This window comes from Saimiri boliviensis, chromosome 11 (assembly GCF_048565385.1).
Source record: "Saimiri boliviensis isolate mSaiBol1 chromosome 11, mSaiBol1.pri, whole genome shotgun sequence".
NCBI classification, from domain to species: Eukaryota; Metazoa; Chordata; class Mammalia; order Primates; family Cebidae; genus Saimiri; species Saimiri boliviensis.
In genome coordinates, this window is record NC_133459.1 from 7,385,415 (window position 1) to 7,401,544 (window position 16,130).

Sequence of the window (16,130 nt, forward strand, 5' to 3'; positions counted from 1 at the left end):
CACATTATGCTGAGTGAAATAAATCAGGCACAAAAAGACAAATACTGTTTGATTCCACTCATATGAGGTGTTTTCATGAGGTAGGACAGTCAAAGAGGGAGGAAGTAGAATGGCGGTTGCCAGTGCTGCAGGAGAGGGGAAATGGAGTTACTCTTCAGGGGTACAGAGTTTCAGTTTTGTAAGACAGAAAGAGTTCTGGAGTTGGATGATGTGATGGCTACACGACAGTATTAATGTAAATACTACGGAACTGTGCATTTAAAAATGGGAGATGGTAAATTTTACATCATGTATATATTTCATCGCAATTTTTTTTAAATTTATGTGGTGATTTGGGGGAATAAAATCTCTGTATTTATGTAAAATTCCTTATAGCAGTAACAAACAGTTCTAAGATGCTGCTCAACAGAATAAAGTGTCAGGAGAATAATAAGAAACAAAAACCTATTAAAGATGCTATGAAAATGAACCTTACCTGATGACTAGGACCAACACGAATCTCCCCCTGGGTACTGTTCAGCCTCCTGGAACAGAAATAGAGCGGATTAAGTTAGCACAATATGGTTTTGACATAAACATTCACTCATTTTTCAAAAACAGTAATTCACTTCAAATAAATGAGGAAAACTGGAGGAAGAATGCATGTCCCACTACTTCTGATGTTCTCCTGTGTACATATACCACCCACCACTACACACACCTCTAAAACCTTTTTCCTTTGAAAACCCTAAGGACTACAGCTTCCTTTCATGAGAAACTTCTTATACCATCATTCTTTTTTTTGAGACAGAATCTTGCTTTGTCGCCCAGGCTGGAGTGCAGCTGCACAATCTGGGCTCACTGCAACCTCCACCTCCTGGGTTCAAGTGATTCTCCTGACTCAGCCTCCCAAGTAGCTGGGATTTCAGGCGCCTACCACCATACCCGGCTAATCTTTGTAATTTTAGTGGTAAATTTTAGTAAATTTTGTAATTTTAATAATTTGGGATTTTGTCATTTTCAGGCCAGGCTGGTCTCGAACTCCTGATCTCAAGGGATCCGCCCACCTCAGCCTCCCAAAGTGCTGGGATTATAGCCGCGAACCACCGTGCTTGGTCCCTATACCATTATTCTCTCATGCCTCTGAGAGACAGACTTTCCCGTAGTACAATTCCAGTCAGACATTTCCTCTTCTTAAGACATGTCAGGGTGCCCCACCATATGCCTTATAAAATACAATTGAGAAAACTTATCCTAGGACACATACTGGGTCATTCATTCATTCAACAAATGTTTAAGTACCTATTATAAGCCAGGAATTGTCCTAGGTGTTGGGGATAAGGCAACAAATAGGGACAGGCAGGGTGACTCACACCTGTAATATCCGAGCACTTTGGGAGACCAAGGAGGGAGGATCACTTGAGCTGAGAAGTTTAAGACCAGTCTGGGCAACAGAGAGTGATACCATCTCTACAAAAACTTCAAAAATTAGATGGGCATGGTGGCACCCGCCTGTAGTCCCAGTTACTCAGGAGGATTGCTTGAGCTTGGGAGGTCAAAGCTGCGGTAGGCCACGTTCGCACCACTGCACTCCAGCCTGGGCAACAGAGCACGACCCCGTCTATAAAAGAGGCAACAAACAAAACAGAAGACGAAGAAGAGGAAGAAATGTGGTGGTCCAGTCCTCAAGAGTCTTACAATCCTCCAGCTGGGGAGGCAGCATCCATATCAAAACACCACAACAGGCCAATGCCCGTATTCGTCAACCTAAAACACTTCAGAAGACACAGTACAAAAATGTAAAGGGGAAGTACCCCTTTACATGAGGGGTTCTTCAAGAGTACAATGAGGCAGGCTTCAAGAGTAGACACAGGAGATAATAAGCCAACAGCAGGAAAAAAAGGGGACTTTCCAAGTAGAAATGAAAGCATGCAGAGGTGGCAGGTTGAAAGGGAGGGGCCGTGATGGGGAAATGCTTGCATGAGGGCTGACTTCATCATACAAGTCATCTTCATTAGGAGAATGGCATGTGGAAAAAAGAAGCTAAAAGATGGTTGTTCTAATAGGTTTACAGGAAATAGAAGAAGCTGTTTTAGGAGGTATGTAGAGGAATCAAATCAGCCACAAGTTATTTTAATCACAAGCACTTCTTTAAGAAAACAAGCAGTCAGTGTTACTGCTATTTTCCCTTCCAACTTGTCCCTTTCTATTTTCTAACTAGCTGTGAGCAAAACAAGCTGCCAAAAGTTCTCTGCTTTATTTCTAAATACTTTCCAAATGTTTTTTCCCCTACAAGTAGACCTAGCCAGAATGGATCATTTCAGAAACCCTCTGCCACAGCCCATTCAGTAAGTTGTGTCTACAGCTTAACCTTCCTCAGGTTCTTCCAGAAGGTCTGTTACTCTAGAGTTCTCAAGTGGTTGGATTCATTTCCACGTCACTGCTACACTGACTCTTAAGTCCTTGACAATTCCCGAACAAACATTCTTGTTCCATTTTTATTTTATTTTGGGGATGCAGACTTGCTATGTTGCCCAGTCTGGTCTCAAATCCCTGGGCTCAAGAGATCCGATCCCCTCCTCAGCCTCCCAAAGCACTGGAATTACAGACATGAGCCACCACACTCACCCTCCAAACCCATTTTTATTTTTATAAGCCACTATTATCATTAAATTTAGCTCAAAACCATAATGAAACAAATGCCCAAGTACCCTGTTGACTAGAACTACTTATATCTCATGTATTTCCATAAAAATAGGAGTCAGATAGTTATTAATAAACTAGTGATAGAAATGAGACAAAAAATGTATTGGGCCATCTTAAGAGACTTGAAAAGTGTTTATATCAGGGAAGAGTACTGATAAGTAGGCTGTAACATGAAAACCAAGGTAAAATAAAGAATCTTCTTTTTTTTTTTTTTTTTGAGACGGAGTTTCGCTCTTGTTACCCAGGCTGGAGTGCAATGGAGCAATCTCGGCTCACCGCAACCTCCGCCTCCTGGGTTCAGGCAATTCTCCTGCCTCAGCCTCCTGAGTAGCTGGGATTACAGGCACGCGCCACCATGCCCAGCTAATGTTTTATATTTTTAGTAGAGATGGGGTTTCACCATGTTGACCAGGATGGTCTCGATCCCTTGACCTTGTGATCCACCCGCCTCGGCCTCCCAAAGTGCTGGGATTACAGGCTTGAGCCACTGCACCTGGCCGGAATTTAAATTTTTTTAAACTTTCAAAATACTTACTGATTTAGAAAGCAGTAAGCCCATTATTAACAACTTGCATATTCTTATAAAAAGTAATTGCATCTTTTAAGCAGAAAGCTTTAGTGAAAACAGAGGCATTCTTTTATTATTTGCAAATCTCGTAGTATTTGACTTAACAGAAAAAACAGCTAGATTCTCCTATCTACTTTTGAATTCAATCTACAATATGTTGTTGTGGTTAAAGTATATGAAGATAATCCAGCCTAACATAGCCAAGTTAACTAGAAAAGGGAAGAATATAGCCTTTTTGATACTATACCAAAATCTCAACAAGTTCCCAGCACACTGGGAGGCTGAGGTGGGAGGATCACTTGAGGTCAGGAGTTGGAGACCAGCCTGGCTAATGTGGGGAAACCGTGTCTCTACTAAAAGTACAAAAATTAGCTGGGTGCGGTGGCACATGCCTATAATGCCAGCTACTCAGGAGGCTGAAGCAGGAGAATCACTTGAACCTGGGAAACAGAGGTTGCAGTGAGCTGAGATGTACTGTAGCCTAGCGACAGAGCAAGACTCCGTCTTAAAAAAAAAAAAAAAAAGAAGAAGAAGAAGAAGGAAGGAAGGAAATAAATAAATAAATAATAATGAAGTCCACAAGCCATGCTTTGAGAATCACTGATTATGGTACATTCTGAACTTTAGAAAGAACTGGAAGCTAAAATTCATCTAGAAGATGCCAGGTTTCTCCTCTGACTAACAACAACAGTAGCTGATATTTCAGAGCTTACTTTTCGTTCTCGGTGCTCTACAGTATTATCTCATTTCTAGGTATTAAGGTATTTTATTCATGTTTTGATACCAACAGACATATTAGTATTGCTATTCACAGAAATTCAGGTCTCTTTCCATCCTGTCTTCAAAACAACACAGCACTAGACATGGTGGCGCACACCTGTAATCTCAGCACTTTGGGAGGCTGAGGCAGGAGGACAGCTTGAGATCAGGAGCTGGAGACCAGCCTCAGCAACAGCCTCTAGAAAAAAAATTTTTTTAATTAGCTGGTCATGGTGGCACACACCTATAATCCCGCCTACTCAGGAGGCTGAGGCAGGAGGATCACTTGAGCTCTGGAGTTTGAGGCTGCAGTGAGCTATTATAATGCCACTGCACTACAGCCTGGGCAATAGAGCCAAACTCTGTCTTTAAAAAAAACAAACAACAGGCCAGGCGCAGTAGCTCATGCCTGTAATCCCCACTTTGGGAGGCAAAGGTAGGCAGATCACCTGAGGTCAGGAGTTCGAGACCAGCCTGGACAACATGGTGAAACCCTATTTCTACTAAAAATACAAAAATTAGTTGGGCATGGTGGCAGGTACCTGTAATCCCAGCTAGTCAGGAGGCTGAGGCAGGATAACTGCTTGAAACCTGGGAGGTGGAGGTTGCAGTGAGCCAAGATCGTGTCACTGCACTCCAGCCTGGATGATAAGAGCAAGACTCCATCTCCAAAACAAACAAACAAACAAAAAACGCAGCTATGAAAGACGTTTCTGCTTGACTATACCATGCTGCTGCATTAACAAAGTAGGTCTACTGAAAGCCAGGGTGGTCATCAATTTCAGAAGGAAAATCCAGACCAAAGGCAGTATGAATCCTAGCCAAGTAAGATGAAGAATACTACTATATGAAATAAGAAACCAAAGATGGAAGTCACGTCCAGGATATTGCAACAGGCACACATGTATCTTTATTCTCATCTTAAGAGTTTTCACATACATTATCTTAAATCTAAGTGTAGACTGGGCACGGTGGCTCATGCCTATAATCCAAGCACTATGGGAGGCTGAGGTGGATGGATCACCTGAGGTAAGGAGTTCAAGAACAGCCTGGCCAACATGGAGAAACCCCACCCCTACTAAAAATACAAAAATTAGCTGGGTGTAGTGGCAGACACCCGTAGTCCCATCTACTCCAGAGGCTGGTGCAGGAGAATCGCTTGAACCCAAGAGGAAGAGGTTTTAGTGAGCCGAGATCCCACCACTGTATGCCAGCCTCGGGGACAAACTGAGACTCTATCTCAAAAAAAAAAGGAAAGAAAATCTTTGTTTATTATAGTCACATAACACATAACAAACATAAGCAAAATAATAATACTAAGTTCTTTCTAAATGCAGGGCATACATTATTTCATTATTCCATGATGACTCTATGAAGCAGTATCTCTACTTTATTGGTAATGAAAACAATAATAATTTTAACACGAATAAAGCAACTAACATATCCATTGAACGTTTACTATGTACCAGGCTTTTCAAGCTAAGCAATTTCCATTTATTTTCTTTTTCTTTTTTTTTCGAGATGGGAGTTTCACTCTCGTTACCCAGGCTGGAGTGCAATGGTGCGATCTTGGCTCACTGCAACCTCCGCCCCCTGGGTTCAGGCAATTCTTCTGCCTCAGCCTCCTGAGTAGCTGGGATTACAGGCACGTGCCACCATGCCCAGCTAATTTTTTGTATTTTTAGTAGAGACGGGGTTTCACCATGTTGACCAGGATGGTCTCAATCTCTTGACCTCGTGATCCACCTGCCTCAGCCTCCCAAAGTGCTGGGATTACAGGCTTGGGCCACCGCACCCGGCTTTTTTTTTTTTTTGAGACGGAGTTTTGCTCTTTTTACCCAACCTGGAGTGCAATGGCACGATCTCGGCTCACCGCAACCTCCGCCTCCTGGGTTCAGGAAATTCTCCTGCCTAAGCCTCCTGAGTAGCTGGGATTACAGGCACGCGCCACCATGTCCAGCTAATTTTTTTGTATTTTTAATAGAGACGGGGTTTCACCATGTTGACCAGGATGGTCTCGATCTCTTGACCTTGTGATCCGCCCGCGTTGGCCTCCCAAAGTGCCGGGATTACAGGCTTGAACCACCGCGCCCGGCCCCATTTATTTTCTTATCTAATCTTAAAGGCGACCCTGCAAGAGAGGTGCTATTATAATTGGTAAGTGTATAGGTTAGAACACTGAAGCCAAGAGATGTTATGCTGTTGCCGAAGATTACACAAGCTAGTAAGTGGAGAAATCAGGATTTGAACTCCAGGTCAGCTGACTCCAAAGTCAGAGCTCTCAATCACACTCCCATATGGCAGAATGACTAAGTTACTAAACCAAAATCATACAATTAATTAAAAACAGAATGATGAGAATCCACATCCCTTTCCCTATTCTGGTTCTATGTTCATTTCAAATACCCAAGCAAGACAAAATGATCAAAAGAATGTTTTTGAGTTTGAAAGTCATGATGAAAGAGGAAAACATATCAAAGTTAAAGGCCAATTTATATAATACTATTGAAATGACAAAATTACAGAATGGAGAACAGATTCATGACTGCCAGGTGTTAGAAATGGTGGAGAGGGAGGGAGAGAGGGCGTGGGTGTGGCCATAAAGGGAGAGCTTTGTAGTGATGAATAGCTCTGCCTCTTCATTGTTGTGGTGGTTACACAAAACTACACATGTGATAAAATGGCACAGAACTACACGCACACAATCCACTAATGCCAGTTCCCTGGTTTGGGTATTGTACTACAGTTACAGAAGATGAGGGCACTCTGTGGTATCTTTGCAATTTCCCGGGAACCCAAAAAATTTAAAGTTTTTAAAAAGTCAAAGGGAGAGGGGGATATACTACAGGCAGATGGGAAATAAGAAACAATACCAGACATGAAAATAAGTGATTAAAGGACAAACAGATCAACCCTAAATGACACTGTACACAGCTGAATTAGTTACTAAAGAAAGAGGGCCACAGTTTATGAGCAATGAGATTAAATAAACTAACTCCAGTGACTTATTTCTGTTTTTTCATATGTTTACTAAGGATTTCTGCTGTGGATTCATCATCTTAGAGACATCTTTATATTGTGAATCATATTACAAAAACCGAATTAAGAGCTGTGAAGAAGAAATTTCCATGTGTAGCTAATGTGGAAATATATGTTTTTCAAAACAGCTGAAGGTCAGCCTGTATTAATCTACAAATCTTTGTTTTGGAATATGAAAAAAAATAGTCCCAGAGGCCAAATTACAACAATAATGATAAGTCATTGTTTTTATTCCTGAAGTATTAAACAGAAAACCATTGTATATGAAATCTGATTTTAAAAAAAGTGTAACAAAGCAGTATCCATAGCAACTACAACTTAATATTTCAGTCCTCTTCAGCTGCAGTGGATTAAATAAAATGACAAGATGTTCCCTTTGAAAAGTAACCTGTTACCATGGAAACATTTTAGACTAAGAAGTAAACAGGGAATGGACAGAAAGGAGCAGGGAGCCTGCAAATGAATATCAAAAAGGGAGAAGCATCTTTGCAGAGGAGACGGAGGCGTTGATGGCAGGCAGAGGGAGGGCCTGTGAGAAGAGCATGACTGCTAAGTGCAGGATTCCGGCCCAACCCAGAGGCTTGGCCAAGAACATGATGTGGCTACTTCTTCACCCTGAAGAAAGGGGAAGGGGCAGGAAAGCAATGTTCTGTGAATGTTCAACAAAGACCCCCAAAGATCTCTATGTGATCAGGGCGACTGCTTAAGACAGGGACTTGATTCTACAAGGGGAGAGGGGAGGATACAGATATGGGAAGAAGGCATGAACAGAAGGCACCACCATGAAGCAACTAAGGGTTAAGAGCTGACTCTCTCCTTCAGCCCCTCCCCAAGCCTTGGGTTGTAACAGCAGTGTAGCCTGTGGTCCATTCCCAAGACGCTGAGACTGAAAGGCCTCAAGTCAGACCCTTGTCTGTGGCCGGCGTCATGTGTGAATGTGATCCCTGAGAAATCTCTCTTCCTGTCCTGCAGATGGTAAACTTCACGCAGCAGACATTTTTATCTTTTCCACTGGGTATGCAGCTGAGCAGGACGACTAACGTGGCATCAACAGAATGAAGACCTTAGAAACTCCACTTAGCACATTTAGAAAGTAACACAGAGGCTAGGTACAGTGGCTCACGCCTGTAATCCCAGCACTTTGGGAGGCGGAGGCGGGCGGATCATGAGGTCAGGAAATCGAGATGATCCGAGCTAACACGGTGAAACCTCATCTCTACTAAAAATACAAAATTTAGCCGGGCATGGTGGCGCATGCCTATAGTTCCAGCTACCTGGACGGTTGAGGCAGGAGAATTAATTGCTTGAACCTGGGAGGTGGAGGTTGCAGTGAGCCAAGATAATGCCACGGCACTCCAGCCTGGTGACACAGCAAGACTCCATCTCAAAAAAAAGAAAAAAAAAGTGACCAGAGAAAGAGTCGGTGGGTCCAGAACAAAATACACCACATTTTAAGAAAACCAAAAGGCAATTTATCAGAATCACCTTTTTAGATGGATTGTGAGGTAGGAATGAAAGCGAGGCTAAGAAGGAAGAGTCATACAATACGCTGAACCCAGCAATTTTCTCCCACATGAACACATACTTCAAAGCTGCGTTTAACAAGTCTGAAATTTCTTTAAAATCGGCCATAGTATCTTAAAAAGCCATGTAAATGTTGTATTCTATTCCATCATATTTTCCCACTCATCTTTAGAGAAAAATTTCCCTAAACGGAATAAAATCATTGTGCTGGCCGACTCTGGGCACACTTCCTGTGCGTTAGCCGTGCTCCTTGAGAAACAGCCAAACAAACAAACAAACGAAAACACCATTGTGGTTTGTACATTCTATTAGGATCTCCCATGACAGTGGAATTTCATTCCTGAGAAAGAGGAGCCGTCGCCATACACCTGAGTCTAGATGTTCAAAAGCAGGGAAAGAGCATGGATTTCAGAATTAAATGAACCTGAATTAAAATTTCAGTATCAGGTTGGGTGGGGTGGTTCATGTGTGTAATCCCAGCACTTTGGGAGGCCAAGGTGGGTGGATCCCTTGAGGCCAGGAGTTCAAGACCAACCTGGGGAACACAGCAAGGCCTAGTCTCTACAGAAAAAAAAAAAAAAAAATTAAAAACCAGCCAGGCATGCTAAAATGCACTTGTAGTCCTAGCTACTTGGGAGGCTGAGGCAGGAGGATCGCTTGAGCCCAGAAGTTTGAGGCTGCGGTGAGCTATGATCACACCACTGCACTCCAGCCTGGGCAACAAAGTGAGACCCTGTCACCCTAATGAGATTTTAAAAATAAAAAAATAAATTTCAGTAGCCAAGGTTTTGCTTGCATTAAGTGTGATTTTAAGGACACAATTATATCTGAGTCCTTAGTCTCTTCATCTATAATATGAAATTGATAATGCTACTATGCAAGGTTATTATAAAAATAAAAGATGATTTATGGAAAGAACCAGACACAGTACCTGTGACCTAGAGGTTATTATTATTATTAACTCTATGTACTGGCAATAAGAGAGAATGAGAGCTAATTCTGCTATTATGAGTTCCTACAGTACCACTTACCTTTCCTTCAGCCTATACACAGTCAGGATTTTACACTTATTTTGTGTAGTTATTTCTCTGAATGGCTGTCTTGCTCTCTAGACTGGAAGTATGTGTGGGTAAGAACTAAGTCTGGTTTTGGTCACCATAACACAGAACTCACTAGCTCTTATTAAATGTATTTTTAATGAACAAATGACTCCAATATTCTGGGTTTTTTTTGTTTGTTTGTTTTTGTGAGAAGGAGTCTCGCTCTATCACCCAGGCTGGAGTACACTGGCATGATCTTAGCTCACTGCAACCTCTGCCTCCCAGGTTCAATCAATTCTCCTGCCTTAGCCTCCTGAGTAGCTGGGACTACAGGTGCATGCTACAAGGCCTGGCTGATCTTCTGTTTAGAGACGGGGTTTCACCATGTTTAGCCAGGATGGTCCCAATCTCCTGACCTCATGATCTGCCTGCCTCAGCCTCCCAGAGTGCTGGGGTTACAGGCATGAGCCACCGTGCCCAGCCAATGACTCCAACATTCTAACTCAACTACTGCTTAGCCACAGACAGCAATTAAGGGCTCTGCTGCAAAACTGAGACAGTTAAATCACTGTGACAGAAGGCCAGTCCTCCAAGCAAAATTAACTTAAAAGCAGGTTTGATAAACTGCCTAACAGGAACAAAATTTGTCATTCAATCAAAAATCAAACTAAAAAAAAAAAAATACAAATGAAAAAAACAAAGAGATTTAGTCAACTTAAAGTTACCACTTCCATATTCACACTCAAATACAGAAGTCAACAACAAGAACCTGTCCAAAATCCAAAATCATAAAATTCTAAATTTTCTCGATAGCAAGTTCCTGAGAGGCCATCTGATCCAATCTTCTAGCTTAAAAGAAGAAACCAAGGCCTGAGGAAAGAAAAGTGCTCTTTTAAGGGGTCACACTGAGTTAATTACTAAAGAAGAATCCAGGCCACAGAGGCAGCTTCCCACAGGGTCCTCCTAAATATAATTCAGGGCCCAGAACTAGAAATTTGGGGTTGCCTGAGGAATAAGAATTCCCATGCTAGTAAGATGCAATAAATATGGCCTCCACACACAATAATGTATGAGTAATGTCAGGAAAAAAAACGGTCAAAAAATTTTACAGCTGAGAAAGATCTAGTTTCAAAGACTTTGCTACAGTGACTTTGCTCTGTTGTCTAAATTTCTTATGTGCCTTTTCTCTCCTCCATTATGTGGTAACCTACTGTGTATCTGACAGTCATATAACAACATTCCACCACAGGCTCCTCACAAACTTTACTATAATGGCCTGCAGCAAAGTTTAGAGACTGCAGCCTAACAAAGCTGCCTGCATGCCTGCACACATATGGAGCTTCAGCCAACAAACGTTAAAAAAAAAAAAAAGAAAAAACAAAAAAAAAAACCCACTATGACCCAAACCCATTTACAAAGCAGCAGTCACTGCAGATTAAGCTGCTCTCCTGACCAAAGAGGCTGCTAGCTTACTGCACAGTGAAATCAAACTATATAACGAAGCTGAATGATGCACCCACCCTCCCCAGCCGCCCCGGGCCAAGAAAAAAAGGGACTTTAGACCAAGCAGGCATGTCTACAACACATGTTTAAATGTTTCTTTGTCCCCTCTGGGGAATGTTATTAAAAACATGACAATTGCCTTACTCCTCCTTACTGCAGTGGTAGGAATATAAAAGGAAGAGAACGCAAACAGGCATTAACACACACACACACACACACACACACACACACTCACGCACACACACACGCACGCACTTCGTGTGAGAAAGTGGCAGGGAATGTTTAATGCTGAACACGTCAATTATTATAATTATGGAAGCAGGGCTTTAAAAAACAAAAACAAAAAAACTCCAAGATGTATAAAAACATAAACAACCAAAGAGAAGAAGAAGAAGTGAATTGGTAACTGGTTAACAATTACTAAAATTCCTAAAACAACCCCTAGCGTTGTCCTAGTTGAAGAGGCTATTTTAAAATAAAAATAAAAAAATATTGGCCAGGCACAGTGGATCATGCCTATAATCCTGCCACTTTGAGAGGCCAAGACAGGAGGATAGTTTGAGGCCAGGAGTTCGAGACCAACCCAGACAACAAAGTGAGACCTCATGCCTATTTTTTTTTTTTTTTTTTTTTTTTTTGAGACGGAGTTTCGCTATTGTTACCCAGGCTGGAGTGCAATGGCGCGATCTCGGCTCACCGCAACCTCCGCCTCCTGGGTTCAGGCAATTCTCCTGCCTCAGCCTCCTGAGTAGCTGGGATTATAGGCACGCGCCACCATGCCCAGCTAATTTTTTGTATTTTTAGTAGAGACGGGGTTTCACCATGTTGACCAAGTTGGTCTCGATCTCTCGACCTTGTGATCCACCCGCCTCGGCCTCCCAAAGTGCTGGGATTACAGACTTGAGCCACCGCGCCTGGCCATGTCTATTTTTTTAATTAAAATTTTAAAAAGAGTGTTGTTGAAACAATCATATCTATGTGAGCTTGAGACTGTACATTTGACCTTTGAATTAATAACAATAATGTACTAAGCAACTATGTGCCAAGCACTTTCACATTGTTCTCATCTAATCTTTATAAAAACTGTAAGAAATACTTATTTCCATATTACCCATGAGAAAAATGAAGTTCAAGGGAGGGAAGGAACCTGCCCAATGTCATAGCTTGTCCAATGTCACTTATTAGGTGGAATCTGAACCATACTACTGGCTCCAAATCCAGTCTTTCCTCTTACCATAGATGATGTATTTATTTACTCAACATATTCATACCAAAGACCCATTTGCCAGGTACTCTACTGGAAATGGAGACTATAAGAATAGACCCAAAAGTTTAATGTCTAATAGAGAAAATAATCAAATAAATGTGTAGCTCAAAAAAGTCTGATATAAATAATCTCTGATTTTCCCAGTTGAATTAAGACTCAAAGTATCATACAGTGTATAATATGAGATTAGTTATCTTTCAGAATTGTTTTAAACACACATTCAAGCATGAATCTCATTAGACCAAAAAGAAAACTAAATCAGCCTCATGCTTTACCACCCAAAATGGAGGACTACAGGCATGCCCACATCAGAAATTGCTCAAAAGAGATGATAACCGATTATCTGTGCTTATTTAGGTGAATGTACACACTATTTAAAATATTCCTCTAGCTATTATTTTCTACCTTCTCTCTCATCCTGTCATTTATCTTACAGGATAAATGGTACTCTGGTGGAAGACAACTCTGTTCAGTAACAAAGAAGAAGTACCTGGCAAATGGGTCTTTGGTATGAAAATGCTGAATAAATGAATACACAAAGTAAACTGGAAAAGAAAATTCAGAAGGAAAAGAATCAGGAAAAAAGAATAACTAGAGAATCAGAGACATCGGGTCTTAGGTATATTAGGGTCTTCTAATTCATAAATTAACACACTAGCCAAGAGTCAAGGAAGAAGTGAAAAACAGCTTAAGAATGAAATGTCAACGAGGAATGGTCAGTGGCTCACACCTGTAATTCCAGCACTTTTGTAGGCCAACACGTGCAGATCGCCTGAGGTCAGGAGTTCAAGACCAGCCTGGCCAACATGGTGAAACCCCGTCCCTACTAAAAATACAAAAATTAGTCAAGCATGGTGGCAGCTGTCTGTAATTCCAGCTACTTGGGAGGCTGAGGCAGGAGAATTACTTGAACCTGGGAATCAGAGGCTGCAGTAAGCTGACATCATGCCATGGCACTCCAGCCTGGGTGACAAGAGCAAGACTCCATCTCAAAAAAAGAAAAAGAATGAAGTGTCAGGCCAGGCACGGGGACTCACACCTGTAATCCTAGCACTTTGGAAGGCCAAAGCTAGAAGTTCAAGACCAACCTAGGCAACAAGGTGAAATCCTGTCTCTATAGAAAATACAAAAAATTAGCCAGGTGGCGCCCACCTGTAGTCCCAGCTACGTGGGAGGCTGAGGCAGGAGAATCACCTGAGCTCAGGGAGATGGAGGCTTCAGTGAGCTGAGAGCACACCACTGCACTCCAGCCTAGGTGACAGAGGAAGAACCGATCTCAAAAAGAAAAAGAAAAGGAGTGAAATGTCAAACACAACCAGCTCATTCTAGCTTTCAACCAAAGACAGACTGCAAAACTTATGTTGACAAAGGAGTACTTTAAATGTGAGGCTCCCTCAGATTCTATTACGATGATAAGAACAACTAACAAGATAATAATTTTGTGAACTTTTATATTCGAAACATATATACTTGCTATATTCCCAACATTTCCTTATAGTGTCAAGTGCAAAAGCAGCAGAACCATAAGCCAAAATGAAACAAACTAGCATCTTTACCGTGTTCAAGCTACACAGACCAAAGATTTCATCAACCAATAGAGTAACTTCCCATGAGCTGTTCCCTCACCTCCTTCACCAGACAAGCACAGAAGCCCTAAAGCAAGGCTTTAGCATTCCAAAAAATATTTTTCCAAGACAGGATAATATAGAACACATACATACTACACAAGAAGTAGCTCGAGTGACGTATTTTATTTGATCTGAAACATAGACAAATTCAAGTCTTAACAACAGAATATCCACAGATCAGTCAGTAACCACAAGTCTTCACCATCAATAGATGGCGGTATCCAAGCTCCATAAACAGAGATTTGTACTAGGCCTAGACAGGCCAGCCATGCCAGTGGCAGGAACCTGATCCAGAGCTGGTTTGGCTGTGAGCACAGCTTCCTGTTCACATTTTTATTTGCTAACTGTAAAGAAAGTTTCAGAAGAGGTAAAGATCTAGACAGAAAGGCAGTATTCTCCCGACTCAAACAATTTGTTTATTCCTTGAGCCTGAAATGTTCGTCGTGCCCAGATGCCACACATGCCTAACAGAAAGTGGTGCAGTGTCCAGTTCCTCTCATCTATAGAACAGATACTTTTATTAAAAGAGAGAAACAGGAAGGAAGAGCAATGGGGCTTTTAAATAGAGTAAAATAAGGCAAGTTCCAGAACCAACACTACATGGTATGGGGAAAGTGAGTACTCGCCCAAAACTCCCCAGTTCAGTGCCCAAATATGGTCAAAATGGGAAGAAAGCCCTCACGTGGATGAAAAAACGGATCACAAAAATAATAAAAATGCATGCCTTAAATTATCCCTCTACAATTAATCTCCTTAGTTGCAATCCCAAAACTGAATCTGTAAGAATACAGATTATACTTCAGTCATTTTCTTTTTTTTTTGTTTTTGAGATGGAGCGTCACTCTGTTGCCCAGGCTGGAGTGTAGTGGTGCTGCCTTAGCTCACTGCAACCTCTGCCACCCGGGTTGAAGCAACTCTCCTGCCTCAGCCTTCCAAGTAGCAGGGATTACAAGCACGCACCACCGCGCTGGGCAAATTTTTGTAGTTTTTAGTAGAGATGGCATTTCACCATCTTGGCCAGGCTGGTCTTCAACTCCTGACCTCGTGATCCACCCACCTCAGCCTCTCAAAGTGCTGGGATTACAGGCGTGAGCCACCATGCCCGGCCCAGTCGTATTTTCAGTGACTAGAAGTCACCAGCATTAGCCTTCCTAAAGACTTTTCACTAAAATCAAGGGCCTCCTTGGAAAGAGTTGACCACACAAAGCTCCAAATTTATACTACACAACTAAGAGCTTACGTAAGGAATTTCTCCTTGTGTCAATGCATAGCAAATTTCTTCTCTTTCCTATGAGGGTTTTCAAATTGCACATTCTTCTTCAATATTGTACACTTTCTTCCATCCTCATGAATGCACAAAATTTAGGTGGCATTCAAAATTTTTCTAACCTTTATCAGAAGGAAAAAGAAAGAATGGAAACAAAAAGGAGCAAATAATGTAATTCAAAAGCATCATTTCCTATCTGCTTGGGTTAAGAATTCAATTGTCCTAAATCTTATTTTGACTGGCTCCTTAACTGAACCATGGTGAAAACCATCTGTCTGAATCCACTCTGCAACAGGACACCCAAAAATCACAACTTCCTCTGGGTAGAAGAAACTAGTGTCTGGCTATCAAGCAGTGGGTACGAAATGTGGCCTTGTCAGTGACTGCCTTCTCAGCACCGACTATTCTTTTTACTCCATTTAAGAGAACAGAATTTCAAGTCACATGACAACATACACATATGCAAAATATGCTATCCGATTCTAAAACAAATATACAAAAACTAAATACCTAAACTTCAATTTCTTGCACAAATGTCAATGCATATGTTTTTTTTATTGCCAAGAAATTTTCCATAAACTCCAAAAGGAAGATGAGTCTGCTTCCTTTTGAAAGTAAAAGATGAAGTAAAGACTGATGTGACACACCTTTCATTTTTAACAAATTCATTTTAAGGTGATATGGTTGCCACCATAATTCACAACTGTTCCCTGCATATGTCAGACTTCAGAAAAAAAATCACAAAAACTATAATTTCCTCTGGCAAACAGGCTCTCAATCAAAACAAGGTTCCGCCCACCTTCAAAGCAACCAATAGCTGCCCACCTACCATCCTTCCTAAAACATCCAA

General features: G+C 41.6%; 1 protein-coding gene across 11 annotated transcripts in view; it reads right to left on the bottom strand.

Annotated features, from left to right (window-relative positions):
• Positions 1-16,130, bottom strand: part of RERE (arginine-glutamic acid dipeptide repeats) — a 484,877-nt gene that overhangs the window by 155,193 nt on the left and 313,554 nt on the right. For all 11 annotated transcript variants that reach the window (XM_010338545.3, XM_074380011.1, XM_010338540.3 and 8 more), the window contains one exon: positions 476-524. In XM_010338545.3, the coding sequence (XP_010336847.2) occupies positions 476-524 (49 nt within the window). The remainder of the gene's footprint in view (positions 1-475; positions 525-16,130) is intronic.